Source organism: Odontesthes bonariensis, chromosome 10 (assembly GCF_027942865.1).
Source record: "Odontesthes bonariensis isolate fOdoBon6 chromosome 10, fOdoBon6.hap1, whole genome shotgun sequence".
Classification (NCBI taxonomy): Eukaryota; Metazoa; Chordata; class Actinopteri; order Atheriniformes; family Atherinopsidae; genus Odontesthes; species Odontesthes bonariensis.
In genome coordinates, this window is record NC_134515.1 from 5,408,353 (window position 1) to 5,435,530 (window position 27,178).

At 42.7% G+C, this 27,178-nt stretch overlaps 1 protein-coding gene across 3 annotated transcripts in view; it reads right to left on the reverse strand.

Annotated features, from left to right (window-relative positions):
• The window catches only part of prkcz (protein kinase C, zeta), a 181,553-nt gene that overhangs the window by 68,199 nt on the left and 86,176 nt on the right, over positions 1-27,178 (reverse strand). For 2 of the 3 annotated variants that reach the window (XM_075476007.1, XM_075476009.1), the window contains 5 exons: positions 26,633-26,718; positions 10,825-10,956; positions 8,563-8,653; positions 6,206-6,261; positions 5,917-6,111 (listed from right to left, as the gene is read on the reverse strand). In XM_075476007.1, the coding sequence (XP_075332122.1) occupies positions 5,917-6,111; positions 6,206-6,261; positions 8,563-8,653; positions 10,825-10,956; positions 26,633-26,718 (560 nt within the window). The remainder of the gene's footprint in view (positions 1-5,916; positions 6,112-6,205; positions 6,262-8,562; positions 8,654-10,824; positions 10,957-26,632; positions 26,719-27,178) is intronic. The other variant, XM_075476008.1, reaches the window with a different exon arrangement.

Here is a 27,178-nt window from a genome sequence, read left to right on the forward strand (position 1 = left end):
CAATCCGTCTGTCAATCTCCTGCTCCATTCGTCCCTCACTCGTGAACAAGACCCCGAGATACTTGAACTCCTCCACTTGGGGAAGGATCTCATTCCCGACCCGAAGAGAGCATTCCACCCTTTTCCGGCTGAAGACCATGGTCTCAGATTTGGAGGTGCTGATGGTCATCCCAGCCGCTTCACACTCGGCTGCGAACCGCTCCAGTGAGAGCTGAAGGTCACGGCCTGACGACGCCAACAGAACCAAATCGTCCGCAAAAAGCAGAGACCCGATTCTGAGGTCGCCAAACCGGACCCCCTCAACGCCCTGGCTGCGCCTAGAAATTCTGTCCATAAAAATTATGAACAGAATCGGTGACAAAGGGCAGCCCTGACGGAGTCCAACCCTCACAGGAAACATGTCCGACTTACTGCCGGCAATGCGGACCAAACTCTGACACCGGTCATACAAAGACCGAACAGCCCATATCAAGGAGTCCGGCACTCCATACTCCCGGAGCACCCCCCACAAGAGTCCCCGAGGGACACGGTCGAACGCCTTCTCCAAGTCCACAAAACACATGTAGACCGGTTGGGCGAACTCCCATGCTCCCTCCAGGATCCTGCGAAGGGTATAGAGCTGGTCCACTGTTCCACGGCCAGGACGAAAACCACACTGCACCTCCTGAATCCGAGATTCGACTATCCGGCGGATCCTCCTCTCCAGTACCCCCGAAAAGACCTTACCAGGGAGGCTGAGGAGTGTGATCCCCCTATAGTTGGAACACACCCTCCGGTCCCCCTTTTTAAAGAGGGGGACCACCACCCCGATCTGCCAGTCCAGAGGCACTGCCCCCGATGTCCACGCGATGCTGCAGAGGCGTGTCAACCAAGACAGCCCCACAACATCCAGAGCCTTGAGGAACTCAGGACGGACCTCATCCACCCCCGGGGCCTTGCCACCGAGGAGTTTTTTGACCACCTCGGCAACCTCAGCCCCAGAAATGGGAGGTCCCACGTCCGAGCTCCCCAACTCTGCTTCCTCATCGGAAGGCGTGTCGGTAGGATTGAGGAGGCCCTCGAAGTACTCCCCCCACCGACTCACGACGTCCCTAGTTGAAGTCAGCAGAGCCCCGCCCTCACCATACACGGTGTTGACGATGCACCGCTTCCCCCCCCTGAGCCGCCGGATTAATTCACATTTACACTAAACTATATAAAGAGCCAATTGCTATTTATTTTGAAAGTCTACCACCCAAACTAGTGAAGCTAATTTAATCTCAATTTCAGCTCCTTTATTATCTAATATTTTGCTTTACATTGGAGTTTGAATCCCTAACTGCACCGACTGAACCAGTTCCACTTGGTTAAGATTGTTTTACTGGTTAAATAAATAGGTAATTCAGTACATTTACATCTGTTTATTTGTTTTTAAGAAAATAGGAAAGAAATGTTGAAGTCAAGTCTGAATGATCCCAGTCTTTTCCACACAATGAAACTCAGCGTTTGTCACCATAATTCAACACTGTTTTTCCTGTATCGCTGATATTAAACCTCAGATATCGGTATCGGAGGTGAAAAAATGTAGTTATTATTGTATTTGATCCCCTTCTTAGCTCTGATGTCACAGAGAACAACAGAAAAAGGCAGAAATGTAATAACTGAAACAGACTTTTAAAACCAAAGAACGATCTCAGCTACAGATCGGCTGTCTGGAACAGTCGGGGTGTGATGCTGCTCATCAGGCAGCTGCGGGTTTAACTGTTGTTCACACTTCAGTAGCAGAGCCGAGGGTGTTTAGCCCAAGGCAAGGGTCCGTTGTGCTGATTCAAAGTGTCACTGAAGGGATGAAAGTCGTGTTTTATGTGAGCCGTCTGCATCCTGAGCTGCGCCCTGATGTGGTTAATGCTTAATTCATGATGTCACAATAGAGACCACATGCTGTGCACACGATAGGACGTCTACTGGTCGACTCGTTATTACTTGGAGAATTTATAAATATGCAGAATATGAAATCACAAAGCATATCATCGTGGTCGTTTGAGCTCTTTTAGTAGTTTGGAGCTGGTTTGGTGGGAGGCTTTGCTCATTTCCTTTGATGACCGACATTACACTGGTGCTGAGAAGAATTATTCAAATAACGGACATGAATAAAGCAAATGGAAATGAGACGTCCAACCCAAACATTGGAAGGTTCCTTTGAAAAAAATCCTCTCCGTCGGGGTAAATCAGAAACTCCATCAACTGTTTTCATCCTCAGCTCTTCAGAGGCTTTGAGCTGTGAGGATGTTCGATGATGCAGAAGCTCTGAAGCTGTAAATGTTTAACAATATCGCCATCTGGTGTCCCATTTCATTTTAATTCAGGCTCGTTTCTGCTTTTCAAGAGATATAGTTCCAAGATGATGTTTTTACACACTTTGTTACCTTAAACCAAATTCCTGACATAAAGCTCGGTCTTGGATCATTTGGGATGGATGGTGTGATGGTGTTGTCTCAGAAGTCTGAATAAAGTCCAGTCCACAGACTCACACACAAATGATTCTTAGTTGTTTGGCTTTAAACTCACAACAAACAGGGCGCATCTATGTGATAGAAGCATGCAGGACCAGGACTGGACCGTGAGCAGAACATGGTCATCAACTCATCGGCACAAATGTGGTTCAGCTGTGTTGTTTTTGGGGGCCTGTTTTAATTTCTAGTCTTTGTGTCAAACTGTCATTTTAGCTTTTATGAGTTTAAGTCAAACTAGCTTTAGTAGCGCCGAATTTGTGGGAACAAAATTGTAAACAGCTGGTATTTTGTCAGGTTTTCAACACGTTGGGGATCTAAACGACTACTTTCTCACCTGAAAATGTTTCAAATGTTGCTAAAGTTTACAGAGTTTAGAGCTTAAGAGAAATCAGCTTCAGGCCGGCTGATTTCGGCTCGGGCAGGAGCGAAATGCATTGTGGATAAACGCTCTGAATACTGTCTGATGGATGAGTATGCAGTATGCGGTTTCGAACACAGACTAAGTCTCTCGGCTGGCCTGGGAACGCCTCGGGGTCCCCCCAGAAGAGCTGGAGGAAGTGGCCGGGGACGTCTGGGCTTCTCTGCTCAAGCTGCTGCCCCCGCGACCCGACCCCCCCAGAGAAGCGGAAGATGATGGATGGATGGTCACAAGACCAGCACTTACATTTCGTCTCGTCTTCCTCACGTGATAAAGGTTCGTTGACGAAAGCAACAACAGTTGGCAGAGCTCTGAGCCGTAACTCAGGCTCAACCCTTCCTGCAGCTTCAGAGTGTCTGATGTCTCCTTCTCTTTGATTTATAGAAAATATCATTCGACGCATCACCAATAAAACGTCTTTGAAGCTCGAGTTTCTTTAGTTTAATGTAAAAACTGTAGTAAAAGCACGGCTAGAATTTCAGTCTGATCACATTTACAGCCACTGATATTACAACTGCCACAGAAACTACTGCTTTAATCAGTGCTACTACTTTTATTCTTGCTCTGATCAGTTCTGTAGTTCTGTAACAACCACCGGTCAAACTGTGATCCTGCTGCTACTGAAGCTGCACGGCGGCCTCCGGCAGGCTGCAGCATCGCTACAGGCTCCCAGCGTCTCACACGCTAACCTGACGCAGAGCGGATAAAGAGTCCAAAGAAGAGCTTTGGGATGTCCTTCAAGAAGCCTGGAGAACTGTTCCTGAAGACTCCTTAAAGAAAGGACAGAAAGCTGTCTGAGAGGGTTCAGGCTGTGCTGGAGGAGAAAGGAGCTCAGAGCAGATATTCACTTTAAAGCTGCTCAGAACTGAACAAACTCTGTTTCTGCTTTACAGTCTAAGCTGTATTTCCATTTATGGTGAAGTATAAAGGAACAAACCTTTACACTGTTCTGTGTCTAAAGCTGCAGATCAACACATCTTAAAGCCTGACAGGGTGCGGTGCTGTTATCTAGGACTTCTATTTAAAACCAGCCTCGGACCTGTTTGATCCGGCAGCTTCATGAGAAACATCTTAAATCCCGACTTCATTTTCTCCTGAGTCACCAGCTCACTTATTCCTCCGTCTGCCTTTCTTTCGATTCAAAAGCTCTGCGCCACTTTTGTGTGGTTCCCTTCGTCTCTCCAGTTCTTTTCCCCTCAGCTCCTGCCGCTCTCTTTCACTCCCCTGTTCTTAATTCATTCTTTGCACATTTGTGTGCGCGACTGTTCCAGCCTGCTCCCGTCCTCGCACTAATTACTGCTGTTAGGCCTGTAAAACATTCCAGTGATTGTTACTCCTTACCTCAGAGGAGTCAGAACTCAGCTGCTTTTTGTTCTGGGAAGTCAGTCGAGGACAGACTCAGAATGCAAAGTCAAAGCAATTAAATGCACTATTTCATCAGTAAAACCTGAAAGCATTCAAAGTGTAGGAACCTGTCCTGAGAAACCCATGCAACAAGCATCTAAAACCCACTGAAACATGGCAGGAGCCTTACAGATTATCGCCTTTTGTCCCTCACAGACTCACACGAGACACCACACAGTACAAAACATTGGAAATATACTAACAAAAAAATCTAATGAAGCTGTTAAGAGCAGGATGACAGTGGGATTCAAAGAGCTGCATGATAGGCCAAAAAGAGCAAAAGCTGCCAAGAGTAGAGGGTCCTTTGTTTCAGACGTGCACACATAAAGATAGAAGAGAAAAATACTTTATTCATCCCCCAATGGGGGAAATTCAAATTAGTCAAGTAGCTCAAAAAAATTATTAATATTTACAATGATTGTATATTAACAACAATAATAATAATTCTAATCAAATACTACTACTAACTAATAATAATAATAAATGACTAAATAATAATAATAACAATAATAATAATAAAAATAAAAAATAATAATAAATAAATAAAAAACACGTTATTAAAACGTTATTTAAAAAAAAGAAAGACAAAAAGATGTATGAACAGCAAAGGACAAAAATACAAATAAACCAATGAGATTATGTGTGAAATGTCTCTGCAAAGGTCCCCAAACCTACAGCTTCAGATGGGTGCAGCACTAAGGGGAGAGCTGTGTAAAACATCAGCAGAATTAAAGGTTTCCTCTCCCAAACAGACCAGGAGAAACTCATCCATGCATTCATCTCCAGCAGACTCCATCACTGTAACGCTCTTTTAACTGGACTTCCCAAAAAGAGCATTAAACATCTGCAGCTCATCCAGAACGCTGCTGCTGGAGTTTTAACCCGGACTAAGAGATCTGAACACATCACAGCAGCTTTAAAATCTTTACTCTGGCTTCCAGTCAGTCACAGAATAGATTTTAAAAGCCTGCTGATGGTTTACAATCTGTGATCTGTTCAGAGAATATAAAGCCAGCAGAGCTCTTAGATCCAAGGACTCAGGTCAGCTGGTCCAGTCCAGAGTCCAGACTAAACATGGAGAAGCAGCATTTAGCTGTTATGCTGCCAACAAGTGGAACAAACTGCCAGTGGAGATTAAACTTTCACCAAATGGAGACATTTTTAAATACAGGTTAAAGACATTTCTGTTCTCATGCGTCTATGCATGAAATCTGCACGATATCTTTGAACTTATCTGGACTGTTGCCTGTTTTTAATCATTTAAATGATTTTATTTGTTTCTCTTTATATTCTTTTATGTATTTTTAATGCTTCTTACACTCCCTGCTGCAATGCTTTTATTTTATGTGAAGCACTTTGAATTGTTTTGTACATGAAATGTGCTACAAATAAATTTGATTTGATTTGATAATCATTAAAGTTCTGAAGACTTGTGAGGAGGATTTGCACTTTGTGCTGATAACATAGTTTGCATCTGCATTACTAATGCAGACACCAAGAAGTGACTTCAGTAGCCAGAACTGTAAAGGTTCAGCCTGAACTGCTCATTTTATGGCAGCGGTCTCACATCCCTGGCACCCCACCTGCTCTCGGGTGTCTCACCTCATCATCGTGGACCAGCTCCTTCTTCACCACTTTCATGGCGTACACCTGCTCGTTCTTCTTTAGCCGAACCAGCAGGACCTTGGCGTAGCTTCCCCGCCCGATCACCCGGATCAGTTCGAAGTCGCTCAGTCCGAGCGTCAGGCTCTGGGACAGCTTGATGCCATCGATGCCGTCCACCACCGCTTTGATGTCCTGCAAAGGATCGAGTTCACAGATCGGTGAGTGAGGCGACGCGCTCCACACAGTTTGAGCTCAGTTAGGAGGACTTTAGGCGTGAGCCTCTCACCTCTGTGTGTGCATCTTCTGCTTTGTCCACTGCACAGCTGTGCGGTAGCAACGGTACTGAAAAGGAAACGAACAGGATCAGTGTGATGGAGGAAAATCTGAAGCACAACTTTGACATTTTGTTCCGTTTTTGTCCAGCAGAGGGAGGCAGAGTACAAAACAGTTTTGAGCCACTCGTTTCTTTACATAGTGCAAAGAAATGGGAAATAGGTGCAGTGAATTATCAGAACATGCACAAATAAAAGTGGAATTTCAGCACATAAAGGCACTTTTCTACAGTTATTTTGCTCTCCACTTCTCCAGTTTCCTGAATTCCTTTTAAGGACACATCATGCTAAGATATGCAAAGTTTTCAGCTAACAGCTGTTGGTTAATCATCTTTGGCAATTTAAATAGGTGCAACTAAAGCAACGTGAAAAAAATGAAGGCTCATAACGACAGGCTAAGAGTGAAGAAGCAGCCAATGACCAAAGAGAAACTCTGAAAGACCTCCAGAAAGCTCACGACCACTTTAAAAGATTACAAGAACATCTGTTTGTTCGGACACTAAACCTAAAGAAGTGAGGTGGAAAGTCAAACTAAGTTCATCCACAGGAGGTCCCACAGCATCGTGTGCCCCCCCCAAACAGTCCGCGACAACCCGACAGTCTCCTTCAGCAGGATTTAAAGGGGAAGTTCGCTTTTTTTTTTTTAAACCTGGAACTTATTTCTGGCATAAAATACGTTCATCTGCTCACCGATAACAGTTTGGTGAAAGTCGGCGTCCTTCTGAAGATATTTAGATCACTGGAGATCGGCGTATCTCCATATAACGGGAGAGAACAGGGCAGAGACAATACAGCCTCTAAATAAGGCATTATCTGTCTTTATTTCACCAATACTTTAAGACCAATGAATGAATGAACGCGTACTATTGCACTGTTAGCTCAGAGCTGCCGTGTTGTTGTTATCGGGGGGTTATAGGAAGCTTTCTACACACTGCGCGTCCATGACGTCGTCAACGCGCCGCTGCAGCACAGCTCATTCACTCCGGTAAGGACGTCCATCGTACTCAAAGTCGTTGTCCACGTCGTCAAAATCCTGTCATGTTGCACAAAACTAGCAGCAGCAAACTCCGTGTGAAGACCGTCACAGAGCACGGAGTGAATGAGCTGTGCTGCAGCGGCGCGTCGATGACGTCATCCCTGTAGATGTGTGTGTAGAAAGCTTCCTATAAGCCCCCTGATAGCCTCTAATAACAACAACACAGCAGCTCTGAGCTAATAGTGCAATAGTACACGTTCATTCATTCATTGGTCTTAAAGTATTGGTGAAATAAAGACAGATAATGCCTTATTTAGAGGCTGTATTGTCTCTGCCCTGTTCTCTCCCGTTATATGGATATACGCCGATCTCCAGTGATCTAAATATCGTCTGAAGGACGCCGACTTTCACCGAACTGTTATCGGGGAGTAGATGAACGTATTCTATGCCAGAAATAAGGTCCAGGTTTTAAAAAAACAAACTTCTCCTTTAAGAGTCTGCACTGTTGGATCCCATCACAGATCAGCGCTGCAGTTAGATAACAGACGAGTTATATAAGTGATAAGGACCAGTCTTTTGAACAAAGTAGTCATTCTGTTATTGATTTGTTAAGAGTCACCGAGAAGGAACTTTGATTCCGCTCCGGTAGTTATGCGCTGACTTGTTATAGTTTACCCTTCACTTAATGTACAGTACTGTGGTACCACCCAGGAAATAAAGCAGTAGACCCATCTGTGCAGGAATTGCTCGTTCTTAACCATATTGCTAATTGAAGCTGCCTGTGTTGCTCCTGTTGTTACTGAGGTATAAAGTGGGAGGAGCAGGTTCTGCACTGGACAAACATAAAGCAGAAAAACCTTCAAACTAATTCAACATTTTTCATTGAACATCATTTCCCCCTCATGTGCTGTCCAGGCCATGCAGGCCATCGGTCTCAAACAGCACAGAAGGACAGATGAGAATCGGTTTTTACTTATGATGAAGCAGGAAATAAAAAAAAAAAGAGAAATTAAATATTCATTTACTAATTCATTTGGGGATTAATTTGCTGAATAATCTGCTATTAATGCCGTCCACACACACAGAAAACAGTGAAAACTGAGGATAATTCCCCACAGCTCAGTCTTCACTTCACTGACGTGTCAAACGAACAGAAGCAGCGAGTCGACAGATATAGAAACAAACAGAACATGTTTAATGTTAAATAATAGCTGCTCAGTCATCTTTGAGTGCCGAACAGCACGGTTACAGAAGCATCTTCAGGATTATTCAACTTCTTTTACAACTTTCTGCCTCCCCCCCCTCCTCGTTATAAGAGAATAAAAGGCGTCTTACTCCTGTTTGCGTCCTCCGTGTCGTCGGGCGGAAGGTCCACCTCCTCACTCTTGGCATCTGAAGGCGGCTCCTGTGATGGCATGACTGGATCCTGGAAAAACAGTTGCAGAAGTTCACCTAAATATCCCCGGACATAATCGTCCAAATATGCGCCGAAATATCCGCTCAAACTTCTGCGCTCTTGGCAGAGTGTCTGATGAATCATGTTTTCAAGGACACTGTTGGAAAACTGCGTTTGGATGCAGAAATGCTGCTGCTGGGAGACTCTCAGGATAAATGTGGGGGTGCTTCTGAGTAAAAAAAGGCATTTAATCTCACGGGGCCACATGTCACTTTATCTGCACTGAAGATAGCGCGTCGAAGCCGTGATCGATATGCTGACGGCAGAAACAGAGCAGAGCAAACGGCGGACTGACTTCATTGATTTTCTAATCAGGATTTTGTCTTCGGAGGTTGGCTTGTTGTGTTTTTCTCCGGTCAAACGGACCGATTACGTGGAACTTAAGGTTTTTATTATCACTTAATGTGATAGAGACTTAAAGAGAGCTTTTCGGAGTTTAAAAAAAAAAAAAAACAATGTTGTGCTCACTTCCTCAGGCTGACCTTTACAACATGTCTCATGCTGATTAAGACCAGTAAAATGTAAGATGGGGCACGCATACGATCAGATTTAGGGACTCCGTTACATACATGTTCCCATTTTAGTTGTGAAATAATAAAAAAACAACTTTATAAAATAGGATTTCTCCCAGAGGGATGTTTGTTTGTTTGCGTTACGTGGCTGACCACGTAACGCTCCCCTTATTACTCATTGAAAAATCTAAAAAGGAACCAAACTTGAGAGAACTTGAGTTTTGTGTCCAACTTAGCAAAGAAGCCATTTTAAACTGGATCTTTAGGCACTTTGTTCCCAGCAGCCTGTCACAGAGACACATCATTTGTTCCCATTTCTTTAGCTGCATGTGTGAAAAACAGCAAAGATAACACAGTCTGACAGACAGAAAACAGGATTTCTGCAGCAACAAGGTGATTCCCAAAGAGCTGTTAGCTGAAAACTTGGCATATCTCAGCATGGTGTGCAGTGTGTCCTTAAAACATTTGAGGAAACTGGACAAGTGGAGGACAGAAGAAGAAGTGTCAGGCCTAAAGAACTATCTCCAGCAGATGAACAGGATCTGAAAGTGATGTCCTTAAGAAAGAGGAAAACATCCAGCAAAGACCTGACACAGGAGCTGAGAGATGCATCTGGACCTTCAGCTGATCCATCTGCTGTTGGCCCAAGCCTCATCAGAAATGGGCTCCATGGAAGGGTGGCTGTCAGGAAGCCGTTCTTAAGGAAGGGAAACAGGGAGAAAAGGCTGAGCTGTGCCAAAGGACACAAGAAGTGGGCTGAAAATCAGTGGCAGCAGGTCTGATGGAGGGATGAATCCTCCCCAGAGCCCGGAGCTCAACATTACTGAAGCAGTGTGGGATCATGTTGGCAGAGAACGGAACAAAAGGCAGCCCACATCCAAAGAAGAGCTTTGGGATGTCCTTCAAGAAGCCTGGAGAACTATTCCTGAAGACTCCTTAAAGAAATGCAAGCTGCAACCATTTCTTTTCCCAGGAAACGTATAAAGAAATGAGGGGTGGCTCAAACCTTTGCACAAAACTGTAGCTGTCAAAACAAGGCACCAATTTCTGAGATATATCCGTGTGTCCTCTGTATCGTTTTATGTTATGTGCACTAGAGGATAAAATCTCCACAGTTTTTTGCAGCTTTTCAGTGAGAAATTAATCAGTTAAATTATTGTTTACCTCCAAATTCTGTTGATATTAACCATCTGATTCAGAGAGGAAACATTCCTCCAGTGGCTCCGATCTTTTATAAAGAAGCAGATCTGCTTTGTCCAAATTATTTGTAATGACAATATTATATTATTACATAATATTTCTTCTCCTTTTAATCTGTATTCTGTTATTTTTTGCTTCAGTAGGACTGGCGTCTTCTACTACAGATCTTTGCACGGTACTGTAGCTTTAATAAACAACGCTCCCCTGGAGCCACTTGTTCCTACACCCGTCTGTGGTCTCCAGAAACTATGAAAATAGGTTTGAACAAAAAGTCACTTAAATCAAAACGCGTCAGGCGTGTCACGTTCTCCTGCCGAGGGAACGCAACCATGTCCCAGCATGCAACTTGATGTCAGACGTGAGCATGAAGCTGAGCCGATGTGTTGGCGTTGGGTACGCCAGGCTGGCACCGCGTGATGAAATACTCACCATAAGCTTTTGGCAGGTCTGAGGGAAGAGTCTGTGACAGCGCTTATGGACCAGCAGTTTGCAGTTGATACACTTGTAGCCCTGCCTGCCCAGCCCCCATATCCTTTCACCACAGTGGCCACAGTAGGCTTTCTGCAAGACACAGACGGGACAGGACAAACAGTGACACGTTGTTCTTTCACTCACGGTGGATTTTTCATACGGCGGGTGAGGATTAACAGAATCCCATTTCAGATAAGAAAATGTTTTAGATTTACTCCACATTTCGATATATAGAAAGATATAGACCAGCAGGTGGACTGACACCCCTCCAGCTGTCGTCTTTTTGAGTGGAGATCGATCCGCCAACCTTCCAGTTATTGGACCACCCACTCTACCACTAACTAACCACTGAGCACGGCCGCCCTGACCTTTGAAAACCTTTTTTAGATCCATTTCTTTGAAATGATCCCTGCACTTTAACCCATTTTTCTCTTTTTCAGCAACCAAGTAAAAAAATAAAAATCAATCAATCAAAGAAATCTTCAAGCTTTGACTAAAGCCTGACTTATGGTCGTCTACGGCGTGCGTCGGCCAACATTCCTATCTATCTATCTATCCGTCGAGGAGACGGAGACTCTGAGAGAACGCAAGGGTTGTGATTGGTCGGCTAACAACATCATTTCCGGAATCACTTTCCCGGTTTAGCTCCTTCCTCTCAGAACAACAACACCGCCATTTCTGAAAGAGTTTACTGTGTGCCGGTCAACATTTGGTCAAAATTATTTGCATTTCAACATCAACAAGCTCCAACTCCAACAACAGTCAACAACGTCACGAGATTAGGTCGTCGAGCGTCTGAACTACCTTCCATATCCAACATCCCGTCGGAGAACTACGAAAGGTTTAACAGCCTCTGCGTGACCACGGAGTCGGATTGACGGATAGCTACGGAGAAGCATACCGAGGCCTTAAAAAGTACTATTAAGACTAAATGGATGTAAAAATGTCCATTTTCGCTGCATCTAATTTGGCAGAACTGCAGAACATTGTTGCTTCTGCCGACTCCATTATCCACGGAAAGGCCCAATAATATCATTCATGTAGTCAGACAACTAAATGACCAAGCCTTCTGAGCAAACTAGTCCCAAACTCATTCCTTAATCCATCCATAGAACACTGGATCAGTAATCTCTCATCTTCTGGGTCTATGGCCAGTATTCTCTGCTGTAAACCATCTCTTTAAGCAGCTCATTACAGCTTTCTTATCAATTTCATTTGTAAGCTATTCCACAGGCCATACAGTGCTGAGGAAAACCACGAGGGGCAATTAAGCTGCAGATGCTTCGGGACATGCACGACCTGCCCCATGCACACTTACTTTAATTTTCTAATTTCACTTTGGCCTTGAGATATGGACAAGAAGACGTTGTGTTTTAATTCTCCCGTGTCTCCGTTATCCATTTGTTACCTGATAAAGTTTGTAAATAAGCTGGTCAAGCCATACTAAACTGAAAATAGGTATTTTTAACTCGTTATTATCGCATTAACTTGTTAATTATGTAACGCCGATAAATATTTTATTGCGCATTAACGCAGGTTTTATTATTTATTTTATTTTGTAAAAGTCTGTTGCTCACAGGCTTTTATTTTGTAAAAGTCTGTTGCTGTCTGCTGTGGAACCGGAAAAGAAAGTAATCGGCGGATCCACCAAACATGGAGAAGGGTACGGAACTTTTACTCGGCCATTTTCATTTTAAAGTTCTTCCAGACGGCGGAGTCGACAGAACCAAAGTCATCTGTAAACACTGCCAAGTTGAATTGTCTTCTCAGCGTAGTAGTTCCAGTCTAAAATATCACTTAAAGGCAAAACACACAACTGATAGCAGCAAGTCATTCAAGGAAACAGACAGTGGAGCGAGGCTTCTACATAAAAACTACAGAAAGATGCTGATGTTAAAAGTGTGTTTGCACAACAAATGTTATGGCACTTTCATTCATATGGCAGCACATTTAAAATAAAACTAAATGCTAAAAGCTATACACTACTTTTGGATTCATTTTTGGATTTTGCGTACAAATGCGATTAATCGTGATTAATCAGGGAAATCATGTGATTAATTAGATTAAACATATTAATCGTTGCCCAGGCCTAGTATTTTTATGTGCTTGCATCAAAGTTTTCCGACTCGTTTGGACTTCCACACCCTCGTCCTTTCAGTGTCATCGACTGCTCTGCATGTTTCTGTGGAGTTCAGACTCTCAGATTTCTACTGTAAAGCTGAAACACTCTGAAGTTCTCTCTCCGTTGCATAACACGGGCTACAGAGTGTTTGCTCTCTTTTTTTTTTTTGTGGTTACCGTTTTTAGCTCGTGTCCAACGCCGCTATATTTGTGCGACAGGATGTGGCGTCCGCTGCTCAGAGTCCCCGGACATCGACATACTTCACCGGGGGAGCCGACACTTAAGATGCACCGTGCGTGCTGGCTGTTTCCACCGCGTTCATTCACAGGGTGTGCATGCAAACAGCGTGAAGAACAAAGAGTCCCAGTCAGGGCTCTGTTGCTATGGCGACGCTTCAGAGAGGCTTCAAAGCTTCCTGTCAGTCTAGCTCCACTCTTAAATGAATAAACTCCTGCACCGCCTCTGTTCCCTTCCCTAAACGGCACAAATAACATGAGACTGATCGGCGCTGTGAGGCACAACTGTCATCATTTCTCACTTTGGACGGGATGCAGAGGAGAGTTTTACACCTCAACTCTCCGTGCCGCGTTCTCCTCGGGCTCTTTAGATGTTCTTTTTTTTTGTTGGTGCTTTGAGCTAAATACAGTAACTTTGCAGATGAAAGTCGTGTCTGTAATACACGATAAGAAAATGTGTCAGAAAAGTGGATCTTTTTTAGTGTCTTACATGAAACTCTGCTAATGAGCCGACGCTCTGCAGCTGAAGAAGCCTTTCGGATGAGAGGCGAAAGAAGAAGTCCAGTTGCCCTTATTTAAGCTCTTATGGTTACCACAGCCGGGGTGACTGAGGATCTTCACACAGAATTCTAAAAGCTCGACACCGCAATGCAAATGCATTCGCCAAGAGTTTTTATAAAGGCATCACAACGTCTTCCAGTATGAATGTTTCCATTACGGACACGACCTTCTCAGAAAATGTTACAATAAAGAACATAAGAACACAAAAAGCCTTTGCAAACCCAAGTCCATAATTTGCCGTTCAAGTCTCTCGCACATTCAAAAAGTTCCTATTTACACATCATAGGGCTGTAGCGATGCACAAATCTCACGATACGATACACTTACATCATTTTCTGAAAGAAAAAAGGGACAGTGTGATTTGACATGAATCGTTACCGTTTGGACCGGTGGTCTGACCTTTGAACCGGAAGGACAACACCGCCAGACAAACAGAAACAAACCAACGTGCACTTTTTATAACATTTTTAACATTTTAACTAATTTATCACTGTTTGTATCATTGTATCATATTAATGAATACTGGTCTACTTTAAATACTGGTTTATATGATGTAAATGCCGATTTCTGTAAAAGAAAAAAAAACACAAAAAAAACCACAAAAACTGACAAAAATATTTTCAATTTTTAGAATGCAAAGTGGAATTGTTGAGCAGGGATAATTATGGTCTGGGATATGTCAATGATCGGCAACAATGTTGATTTTTAGGGATTTTAAATTGTTTTTGCTATGTCTATAATGTATTCATTATAATGGATGTCTATGGGAGCCGTTTCTGTAATCTGCCATTGCAGAAAAACTAAAAAGCTACAAAAACTGATGTTGTAGCTCATCAATGACATATCTCAGACCTAATAATCCCCCATAGAATATTTCATTTTGCATTGCATACATTGAAAATATAGCAGTTTTTGTGTGTGTGTTTTAACAGAAATGGGTGTTTACCTCATATACACTGCTATTTAAAGGGTTAATTTTTTGAAAATAATTGAAAACTTGGTGGTTATGATCAGAACTGAAGTGGAAGAAAAGATTTATGGGAAAAAAAATATTAATATATGATGTTTTTAGGTTGTTTTAAAAGGGGACAAAAATGTCCCTTTTCAGAAAATAAGGAGTTTTTTTTTCTACACAATGAAAGATTGCATTGTATATGATGTGCGTTTGAAATTTGAAAAAAAAAAAAAAGTAAAAAATGCACAACTGGACCAAATATGATGAGTATCACTATTTCCAGTGTGAAATTAGAGGAGGAAGTACACCCCAAGTGGACAAAAATGTCGTCTAACAGGGATTAGGGTTAAACACCTTCTTACCGTCTTTTATATTCAGTGTTCACACCACTCAAATGCCATTCTTTTTCAATCCTTTTTGGTCTTAAATCCAATGATGAACTACAATTTTGGTAAAAATTTAGGGACATAATTTAGAGAAGACAGGATGGACACATCAAGACTGAAAGTGGACGCGTCTGGATTCCACCGGTGATATTCTGTCAGTGTTAAGAACCTGCTTCAGCACACGATCAGAATGTAAATGTGAATTAAACTTAACTTTGGTTTCTTCTGTAAATTAATGAACACTTCTGCTCATTAGTTGGTGTTTGATATGATCGTACACGTGCTCCTTCTGACAGAAAATTAGGTTTAATGAGCTCTTTTCAAGCGTCGCTGTGAACTGCTGCGTCAGCTACAAGATCATTTACAGGGTTCAAGCTTCAGCTCTCATGTCTTTGGCGTCGAGCTCAAGATCGTGACGACCTAATTGTAGTTATTTAAAAAAAAGAGTATTCCCACAGAAGAGTGAAGGAAGCAGCAGGGGTTACACACGACTTGTGTAAGTCACTGCCAGACTTTCGGTTCGATAGTCTCTTGTACAGAATGTGTGGACAGACATTTGGCCTCTGTCCACATGAAATGAGGCCTTCAGAAAGCTCAGAGTGGAGCACATTCATCAGATAAGACTTTTGAAAGAAAAAATCCATTATAATGTAGTTTTATTGATCTTTAAATCTCCCTTTGGGAAAGAAAAATGGACATTTTCCAGAGGAAAATGAGTTTATAATACAAAGGACACAGAGCAGCTGAGCATGTCCCCTCACATCTGTTCTATAAACCCCAAACTGCCCCAAATTTGGGATTTTGGTCCTTTGTGCGCTACCCGAACCGCTCTGACCCACCAAAGCATACAGCGTAGTTCTGCAGGTGCACTGTGGCATCTGCAACCAGGACATTAGTCCCAGATCCTTAAAGTCCCCCCCCAGCACCCTGCCGGATGCATGAACAGAAATCTGTGATTGTTGTTTTAGGAGGGGGATAAATCACAAAGCTGTGACACAGAAACCACCGGGCCAGGAGGAGTGTATTCCTCCTCTGGCTGCAGTTGTCATGTGGAAGCAGTGATTGTGGGAGTCTAAAGTCCTGCAGCTGCTGCAGAATAAAGGGATGAGAGAGGCTTTTATTGATTGGCAGCCCTCCCCTGATCCCAACAGACAGCATTACAGATCATGTGAGTGCCTGGAAACTGACTGGCCTAATATGCTGAGGAATGATGTGCTGTCTGATTCACCTCGGAGGAGAACTCATCAGAGCGAACTGACTGGTATTGTTTGCACCAAATCAGGTGCAATCAGGCTGTAACATCAGGAAAGATGTACACCAAGAAGTCTACCCAGAGCCCACTGAAGCATCCATACTGTCAGAGGTTAGATGGACAGCAGGGTGAGGTCCAAATGCAGGGCCAGAAATCAATATAACAGTAATACAAAAGTGTGTCCTCAGTATATATATCCAAACAGGTATCCCTTTCTATCAGATGCTCATGGTCAGACGACGACAGCCTGAGTGCAGAATCTGATCTTCTGTTCCAGAGCACTCTGCAGCCTCTGATACCGCACAGCAGGGCTATTCAATTACAAATTCAGTTGGGCCAGATTTTAAAACCGAGACCTTAAGCTGGGCCGGACATTTTCAGCGGTCAGTAAGGAGGAGGTAACGACATATTTCAAACCAACACAAATATAATGAAATAACATGTGATGTTTATTCATTATTTCCCCTCTTCTTATTTTTGTAAAACACAGCCACTTCAAAAAGTGCATAAAAACACATTTCAAAACTTTTAAATTAACTGAGGTAGTCTCAATACTCCGACTCCTGAAATAACCCAGGCATTAAAACAAAAAGTGCACATCAATGGTGATGAAATAGTTTTCCCCTTTTGAAATGAAATAAAACACATCTGACATAAGAACATCAAAAAGTGCATCAAAAACTAAACAAACAGAACCTGAGGTAACAGTGATGCTATTTTTCACTTTTGCACTTTTGAGGTCCTCATTTGAGATCCTTCGGGAAGGTTCGCCCGGAAAGTCGGGCGTTTTTCCAGGTGTTGTCTCCGGACATTATGCTCCTTAAGTACCGCAACAGAGTCATTGAAAAGCAAACACATAGGTTTGGCGTTTGGAGTTGGCGGTAAAATAAAACGGTATCTATCTGCCCAGGCGGGGTTAAAACGACGGTTTTCATCATCAATTTTTTCGTTCGAGGGTTGAGAGAGACGTACTTTTTCAGTTGGACCTGAGCTGCTAACGTGGTTCTATCAGTAACTTTAAAAAAAACGTGCTACCTTGTGGGTTGGTTGTGTGTTGCTAGGCTACGTGGAGTGTTGCATTTACTTTCTGATCTACTGTAGGAATTTTGAGCTCATTTACGCAAACTGTATTTTTCATGGTTTTTCTCTGTTTCTGGGCCGCATGTGGCCCGCGGGCCGCCATTTGAATAGCCTGCCGTATAGACTAAGCAGTGCTGTATTAATGAACAACTGGCTGATTAATCACTTAAAAACATAGATTCAGGCTGTTTCAGTGAGGACCCACCTGACGACCACACAGTCTCAGACCGTCTCTCTGACATGTCGACATGGATGAAAGCCCATCACCTCCAACTGAACCTCTAAAACTGAAACTGCTCGTCTTCCCAGCCAAACCAACCGTACACCACAGCATCTGCATCCAAACTGAATCCCGATCTCCTGCTCCATCAAAGGCAGCTAGAAACTTGGGTGTCATGATTGATGACTAACTGACCTTTAAAGATCACGTTGGCTCCGTTGCTCAATCATTGCTAAACATAAGAAAGATCAGGCCGTACCGAACCCAACACGGTGCAGGCTGTGCTCCTCTCAACGCTCTCCTAACTGGTCTCCCAGCCTGTGATGTGAAACCTCTGCTCTTCAGAGAGCATCTCCTAACCTGTACTTCCCTCTATGTGTGCACTCTATGGCTGTGTTTGAAACCCCATACTTCTCCTACTACTCCTACTAACTTTTTGAGTTAGTATGCGAGTTTGAGTAAGCGAGAAGTTCCCGGATGCATACTAGATTCTCTGAAATGTTGGGTATGCATCATGAGGTTACTACTCATACTCAAACTACCCAAGATGCAACGTAACGTCGCCGATCGTCATTTCCTGTCAAAACGGCAGTTTCAAGCTAGCTACAACGAGGGTAGGTTCCCTTCCTGTTTTCAAAACAAAAGCACCAATTGTATCGTAATGGCTTTCCCTATGATAAAAGGCAACGGGTATTTTATTTTGTGAAAATAACCGGAAGTGCGTTGCTCACTGACGCTAGCTTTAGTAGCGCCGAATTCATGGGAACAAAATTGTACATACCCGGTATTTTGTCAGGTTTTCAACACGTTGGGGATCTAAACGACTACTTTCTCACCTGAAAATGTTTCAAATGTTGCTAAAGTTTACAGAGTTTAGAACTATAGCTGAAATCTGCTTCAGGCCGGCTGATTTTGGCACCGGCAGGAGCGAAATGCATTGTGGGTAAACGCTCTGCATACTGTCTGATCGATAAGTATGCAGTATGTAGTATGTAGTATGTAGTTTCGAACACAGCCTATCTCTACCCTGTCACCCCGTCAGCTTCCTTCTACGTAGCTTATTGTTAGCTTTGATGCTAGCTGCACTGTTAAATCCTCATCCTCGCTTTGGATAAAAGTGTCCGCCAAGCTTAAAACACTGCATAGACAAATATGTTGTATGAGTGTGTGTGAATGTAGCTTGTAGTGTAAACACATTCTAAGTGATAAAAAAGACAAGAACAGGGCTACATACACAGTCTGTACCAAAGCAGAGAGCAACAAACGGCACGTGTCACCTTTATTAGCCGAGCAGTGAAAGTGCAGAAGGAGAAAACCTGCTGTCCACGGCCTGCCCTCCCTGCTGCGACCCCCTGCTGAGGACTGAAAGCTAAAAGCTGCTGTCCAACACTGACAGACAGTGAGCAGCTCTTTCCCCCACAGGCCTAAGTCGGGGTAATGTGTGGCAAACAGACCCGTCCTGACAGCTCAAAGCCGTCTACCGTAACGTCCGAGCGCTTCACATCAGCCAGTTCTGACAACAGATGCCCGAGAATGCTGGAAGTGACCGACTTTTTTTTGGTTTGGTGTTTAGATTTCCCTTTTTTTTTTGTCAGTGAACCTCTAAAATGCCTGAGGAGGGAAACAGCGAGAGGAGATAACTCCTTTATGTCTAATGGGGGGACATCCACAAAGCAACTCTCCTAAAATCAGAGATCGGAGGAGACGGACCGGGAAGGAAAGGAGGGATAAGAGGAGTGATGAAAGTGTGAAGTCTGAGAGGAATAGAGTGAGAGGAGGGAGGAGAAATCTGACCTACTTTTCCTTGGCTTATTCATATGCTGAAGACGGCATAGTGAAGTGAACCAACCAAAAGCCTGGAAGCTGGCATAGCAACAGCCCCAGTGAAAAATACAACTGGTTAAGAACACAACTCCTACTGCTAAGTCATTCATTTACCTTAAAAAAAAAAAAAAAAAAACTCCAACTATCATTCAATACCATGTCTCACTGTTAAGAACAAATTTAAAGTCCACAGCTGGCTCGCTATGGTTAAAGACTGGAGGTATGGAGAAACAGTGAGCCGGACTATTAAACCCGACGCCAAACAGCCAGTTTAACTTCTCAGAGGACTCCTAAATCCATCTGTTAATGCAGGAAAATGTGCAGCTTCCTGAGGTCTAATCACCGGGCTCGTCGTGTTTTATATCAACGTACAGTCACAGAAAACAGCAGCTGCACACAGAAAATCAGGTAAATGTTTCTGGCAGCTTGCACAGAGGTGCCGGCCACACGCAAAGAGTGAAAACTGAAAAAGTTTCACTTATGAGGCTGAAGTCTTTACCTTCACTCCTGCAGTAGCCATAGTAGCCTTAGATATGCGCTCCCCATAACTCCTAAAGGTGTGCTGTGGTAGCTGGCACCACGTCATCATGAGCAAATCCTTTAAACCAGGCATATTATGGGGAAAAAATAATGTTTTTCTGTGGTTGAGAGCTTATCTTTGGGTGTCTGAAGACATTACAAACTCAAAAATCTCAGAAAAAAACCAACCCTGACATTTTGTTTTGGGCCCATATAATCTGAAAATGTGAAAAATCAGCGAGCCGCTCAGATTTGCAGGGCAGAGTTATGCCACTTCACAAGGTTATCCGGCCTCGTCCTTCTGCATCTGCACATGGCTTCAGCTTCAGATGATGCTGCGTACGCTGTACCGATGAAGAAGGAAGTTAAAACACTAATGTTCTAACCATCAAATCCCATAACATAAATTAAATATCTAATATCTAACAATGCTCTACTACCAGGATATTCTAATTACTTAAACAATCACTTATAATTGATGTTCTAAATGTGCAATTTTGTGTTCATTTATTTTTTTAAACTGGTGAGAAGTTGGAAATTCTGATTTCTCCATTGAATCAGTAAGCAGAGATGGCAGCAATTAAAAAAATAAAAAATAAATTTAAAAAAAAAAGGGTGAAATTCCGCCCATAAAAGCAACAGTTCTCATCGTTAGCTGCTAAAAACAGGGAGGTTGAGCCTTTTGGAGCCGATACGAGACGGAGGAACTATGATACGAGTCCTCGGTGGGGTTATTAACTGGCATGTTTTAACAACTTGGACCACATGGTTCTCTTCGTTATACCCTCTCTTATCATAAAAATGTGCCCCAAAGGTTGTTAAGTGCTACAGATGGAAAAGGAGCTGCTGCACAACCAAAATATGTTTCGTACATTTAATCTAAACCTCACGAAATTGTGTCGACTTTAGAAAAAAAAAACAAAAGGACATGCCATGTTTCCTTTAAGTCTTGTAAGGTGTGAGGTGGGTCCTGAAGTGGATCCAGGATCGTTTTATTTAGCCTGGGGGGGGATGTTCAGCTTCAGGCTGCTTTTGTTTGGCTTAGTCATTTTGTTCAGCCGGGCAGCAAACAAAGGAGCCCTTGTTGTTGCGTTTGTGTCGTGTTTTTCTAGTGTGCACACACGCGTGCAACCCTCGACTGTAACGTGTACGGTTAATGCCAACAACAGAGTGTCCAAACCCAAGTCCTCACCATGATCTGTGCCACAAATCATTCACGTATCCACCAAACATCTGCGTTCTGACATCTGAGAGAGGAAGAGCAACTAAAAACATCAGTTAAACTGGAATGGGAACGTCTCAGTGGTGTAAAGTAACAGAGGAGGAGCCCTGCACCACCTTTCACAGACGGAGTATGTTTTATTCAATGAGCTGAGCTCCACGCCACATCTACAGCGAGGACCAAAACAAGGTGGAGACGCTGAGCAACTGCCGAGTCAGCAGGGTGGCAGTGCACTCAGCATCTGGAGGTTCAGGTCCATGCAGACGTTAAAGGGATAGTTCGCCTCTTTTGACATGAAGCTGGATGACATCCCATACTAGGGCTGAGCAATTTTATCAATACTGCGATATATATCGATGTTTCATTTCCCGATAAAGTATAAATTTTTCAGCTGCGAGTAACGACTTTTTTTTTTTTTTTTTAATTTAATCATTTATTTTTTTAAAGCAAACTTTATTGAAAAGTCTGACGTTACAATTAGTGAAAACACAGAACATTAAGGTAAAACAATACAATGCCAGGGGGTCACATTATACAAAACAGTGAAAAATTTGTTCATAAAAATGTTATAAAGTGCACAGCTCTCACGTTTGTGACATGTTCGTTTGTTTCTGTTTGTCTGGCGGTGTTGTCCTTCCGGTTCAAAGGTCGGACCACCGGTCCAATCAGCGACGATTCATGTCAAATCACACGTCCCTTTTTTCCCCAGAAAATGATGCAAGTGTATCGAATCGTATCGTGAGATTAGTGTATCGCTACAGCCCTATCCCATACAAGCAATATAAAGGGATAGTTCGCCTCTTTTGACATGAAGCTGTATGACATCCCATATCAGCAGCATCATTTATGAACATCTTCTTACCCCCCGCTGCGTCCTGTGAGCAGAGTTCCAGCCTCGTTTTGGTGTTGATGAAGGTAGTCCGGCTAGTTGGCTGGGGTTTAAAAAATAAAGTGTCTTGCTTCTCAAAACAATATGCGTTCAAAAGAGTAATACATTTGCACACATCACAAAATCTTTCTCCAGGAAAAAGTCAGACCTCACAATCGCTTGGCCCTATTTTTTCTCCCTTTGTATCACTGTGTTCAGCCACCTGCACCGGAAATAATGCCCCTCCAAAAATAAGTAAAAAAACAACAAATAAAAGACGTTTTTGCTTGAAATAAACAAAAAAATCTGCCAATGGAACTAGTGAAAATCGGCTTGTCAAGATTTCTTGAAATAAGATGTGATATTTAGGACTTTTGAGATAAAAGTGATTTGAAATTAGCTTTAAAACCTCTTCAAATGTAATAAAAAGCTTGTTTCATATGAAATCCGACTCAAAACAATTTGTTTTCAAGACTTTTTCACTTAACAAGATATTCCAGATGTATTGTCTTCAAACAAGTCCCTATATCTGGCTGAAATAGTACAGCAGGCAGTGATACAAAGGGAGAGAAAATAGAGCCAAGCGATTGTGAGGTCTGACTTTTTCCTGGAGAATCATTTTGTGATGCAATGTATTACTCTTTTGAATGCATATTGTTTTGAGAAGCAAAACGCTTTATTTTTTAAGCCCCAGCCAACTAGCCGGACTACCTTCATTAACACCAAAACGAGGCTGGAACTCTGCTCACAGGACGCAGCAGGGGGTAAGAAGATGTTCAGAAATGATGTTGCTGATATGGGATGTTATACAGCTTCATGTCAAAAGAGGCGAACTGTGCCTTTAAGACTACAGCTAAAACACTCAGTGCGTTTAAGTCCTATTTTCAGCTGCATTTGAATAAAGCTCCAAATCTGAAGCTTGAGTTTCAAAACTTAATCACATTTTAACTCCTGATTTCATCTATTGATCTTATTTCTTTCTTGTTTAAAATTTAAATCATGCTTTTTATTTCTACTGTTTTAATGTATCTGTAAAGCACTTTGAATCACCCTGTAGTTGAATTGTGCTGTACAAATAAACCTGCCTTGCCTACAGCCCCCACAGGCCATAAGTTACCAAAAGAAAATATGAGCTCAACACAACATGGATGTAAAGCTTCATCCCAGCAGCAGTAGAACCTGATCTCCCTCTCTCCCCTTCAGAGAAATCCCATTACCTACTTCACATAATTGCATTTCTTCTTCTGCCTTTCAGAGAGCCCACGGCACTCTGCAAGTACACTTTAAAACACAGAACTCGTGTTTCAGTAAAGCTGGATGGGCAGGTGGAGCCCTTTAACATCTTTGAAAGGAAATGACTAAAGCCCACATGTGCTCTCGTGTACATGCGAGTGTGCGGAGCCGAGATCTGAGAGGAGGCTGAACGAGCCACAACTAGGACGCCATGAATTATGCATCGCTATCCAGATAGCTTAGCTGGAAATCTGACTTGATCACCTGGCATTTATAATTCAACTGCTGTATGTTCATGACTGTATTCTCAAGACATGAAGACACTCATGTTCTGCTTAGATTTAGATGTACACACACACACACGAGCATGGAGGAGGAGATTATGGATTTGAGTAGTCATCATATCATAAAGCGTCTTCATGAACTCAGGCGCTGACCGGAATCAGATTTATAGATTATCTATATAGCACAATTATAGACATTTTAGTCCTGCAAAGTAACTAAAGGCTCAAATTTCCTTCAGTTCCACAGCTTCGTGTTGTCTTAAGGAATGAAGTCTTTCTCTTGGCACTGCATTAACCTGTAAAAACTCCCCTCTGTTCAATGAAATCATAGATTTAAAAAAATTACTCTTATAGAACAATTAGGGCTGGGCAACGATTAAACTTTTTAATCTAATTACGATTAATCGCATTTGTACGCAAAATCCAAACATGAATCCAAAAGTAGCGTATAGCTGTTAGCATTTAGCTTTATTTTAAATGTGCTGCCATATGAATGAAAGTGCCATAACATTTGTTGTGCAAACACACTTTTAACATCAGCATCTTTCTGTAGTTTTTATGTAGAAACCTCGCTCCACTGTCTGTTTCCTTGAATGACTTGCTGCTATCAGTTGTGTGTTTTGCCTTTAAGTGATATTTTAGACTGGAACTACTACGCTGAGAAGACAATTCAACTTGGCAGTGTTTACAGATGACTTTGGTTCTGTCGACTCCGCCGTCTGGAAGAACTTTAAAATGAAAATGGCCGAGTAAAAGTTCCGTACCCTTCTCCATGTTTGGTGGATCCACCGATTACTTTCTTTTCCGGTTCCGCAGCAGACGGCAACAGACTTTTACAAAATAAAAGCCTGTGAGCAACATATTTTTACAAAATAAAAGCCTGTCAGCAACAGACTTTTACAATAATAAAATAAATAATAAAACAGGGGTGGTCTGTGGTGTAGTGGGTTGAGCAGGCGCCCCATGTACAGAGGCTATAGTCCTCGCTGCAGCTGGCCCCGGTTCGAGTCCCGCATCGAACGGCCCTGTGCTGCGTGTTGTTCCCCCTCTCTCTGCCCCCTGCTTCCTGTCTCTCTGAACTTTCCTATCTATTAAAGGCACAAAAGCCCCCAAATTTGATTTAAATTTTCTTACATCTTTTTTTTTTTAATAAATAAATAAAACCTGCGTTAATGTGTGATAAAATATTTATCGCGTTAAATAATTAACGAGTTAACGCGATAATAACGAGGTAACTCGCCCAGCCCTAAAAAAAAAAATAAAATAAATCCTTTTATACATTAAATTGGCTTTGATGTAACTTTTCTGTTGCTCACAGCTGTGTGGGTAAATGCCATCATTAGGTAAACTGTTCTTGGTTGCCAGCAACCTAACATCAGTCCCAAAGTAGACGTGTTTCTCCACCTTTGGCCAACACACACAGTGGCATATTTAGAATTCAGCTGAATTCTGAATCCGACTCTCAGAACCTCCATACTGTGGTCTCCTGCTTCCCATCTACACGCTCATATCTTACAGTTGTGTGGATGTGAACCTCCACCAAGGAGCTGCTGAAGATGCAGGTCTAAACCAAAAATACAGCAAAATACTTGCTTTCCTTTCCCTATAATAACCGTTAGATTCAGGACGCAGTCATGGAGAAACAGCAGCTCCTTTTGAGCTTTCTTTGAGCGTCTCGGAGATCGTGGCTCCACTTTCCAGTTAAGAATTTTAAGAACAATATTTAAGATAAAAACAACAAGATTTTGTGAATACGGCCCGTTATTTTTTAAATATTGCGCAGGAATAAGTCCCAATTTAAAAATGTTTCAGGCTGGTCCACCCTGATTTGTCCAGAGCACAGAGTGTAGAACATGAACTCCCATTTCATAGTGTTTTTATAATAGTTCAGTTTAATGAGCCATGAGTTGGATTTCCATTTATCAGCAAAGTAAATCTGAAGCAGATAAGTTTCCATTAACTGCTCTGAAGAGAATAAACTTGGGTAGCGGGTGGTATAGGCTACATTGTGGTGGTTATTGTGGGATGGGGTGGGGGGGTAGTAAAGAACTCTGGTGGAGCTTTTGATTGGGAATAATTTCTGAGAATATCTGGGATATTACATCATATCTGGGAAAACATCGGTCAGTCCCATTAGGTTATCGTTGGCTGACTCAGACTGGAAACAGCCAGTGAGTCACATGATCTGAAATTTTAAATCTCAAGGTCACAAAAGCGTTCCCATGTATGTTAGGTCCTCTTCAAAACAGGGGAAAACCACCTGGAGTGAGCGTATAAAATGTTCTGCTCTTTTAAATTTGTACCATTTCCATTCCTTTTCTCTTATTCACATCTACTGCTATCAGTTTTTTAACCCCAACTTTGAACAAACTTGTCTCTTTCGACACTTAAACTTCCCATTTTTCAACCGTTTCTGGGTTTTCCTTTGCCGATAAGCTCAATTTGATCTCCATTCAGTCTTATTCAGTGTCCATCGGACACACTTACTGCATGCTAAACGTTATACTACACCTGAATGCTGGAAATTAAACACCCTGTATTATTGAGGTTAAGACTTAAAGAATTTTCATGGACCAACGAAGGATTATTCTACAGCTACAATAAACAATTCAGGTCTGGTGTTCTACTCGTTGATGGCTCAATAAACCAAATCAACGAGAACGTTGGAGACTTTAATAACAAAGAGTGCCTCACTCTCTCATGTGCCAAAACCAGAATCTGTTCCAAAGAAAGCTGCAGTTTCTGCCAACTAAAACAACTGGCCGAAGCTCATCAGATGGAAGTACAGACTGATGTCTCCTCTGGGCCTGCTCACTCACAGCTGTCTGACGAGGTGTTTGCATCTCTGCTAAAAAAATGGGTCACAGCCAATAACAACAACCAACACATCTTGAAAAGTCTTCCAGCAAAGTAAACGTTGCTTATAAAACATCCCGGCTGATGGAGATGGAGCGTTGCCAGAGTTCCAACCACACGTTCTACCCGGCAACACTGACACACTCACCCTGTTAAAGCGTTTGGCCTGGAAGAGGTGTCCGTTGACTCGGTAGAGCTTCCTCCATCTTCTGGCCCCGCGGCGATAGATCGACTCTAGAAGAGAGATAAAACAGTTGTAGAGCAGCAGCATTGTGGGGGGGGTGAAGGATGGAGCGACAGAAGCAAAGCGAAAGCCGAGGTAAAAGGTCCTGAGGCTCCTCGCTGGAGTGAAGTCTGTGTTGGAGTGAGGAGAGAAAACAACCATCTACAGCGCACAGATCTACAGCTGCTGCCTCACTTCTTTCTGCCCCTCCCTTCTTTCATCTCGTGTCTTCCCCTCCTCAAGTCCTCCATCCCTCCGTTTCTCTTGCCCTTTGTGATGAACCAACCAATCAGTGCTCTGTGATGTCTTTTATTCAAACGAGACTCCGAAGCTCTCGATGAGGGGAACATGTTGTTGGCTATCAATGAGCCGCAGGGCGTGTGGAGTGTATTCAAACTGATCAATTCTACCTTCATGTCACACAATCTTCTAAAAGTATTAACATAATGCAGAGATACTCATTGCGCGGCT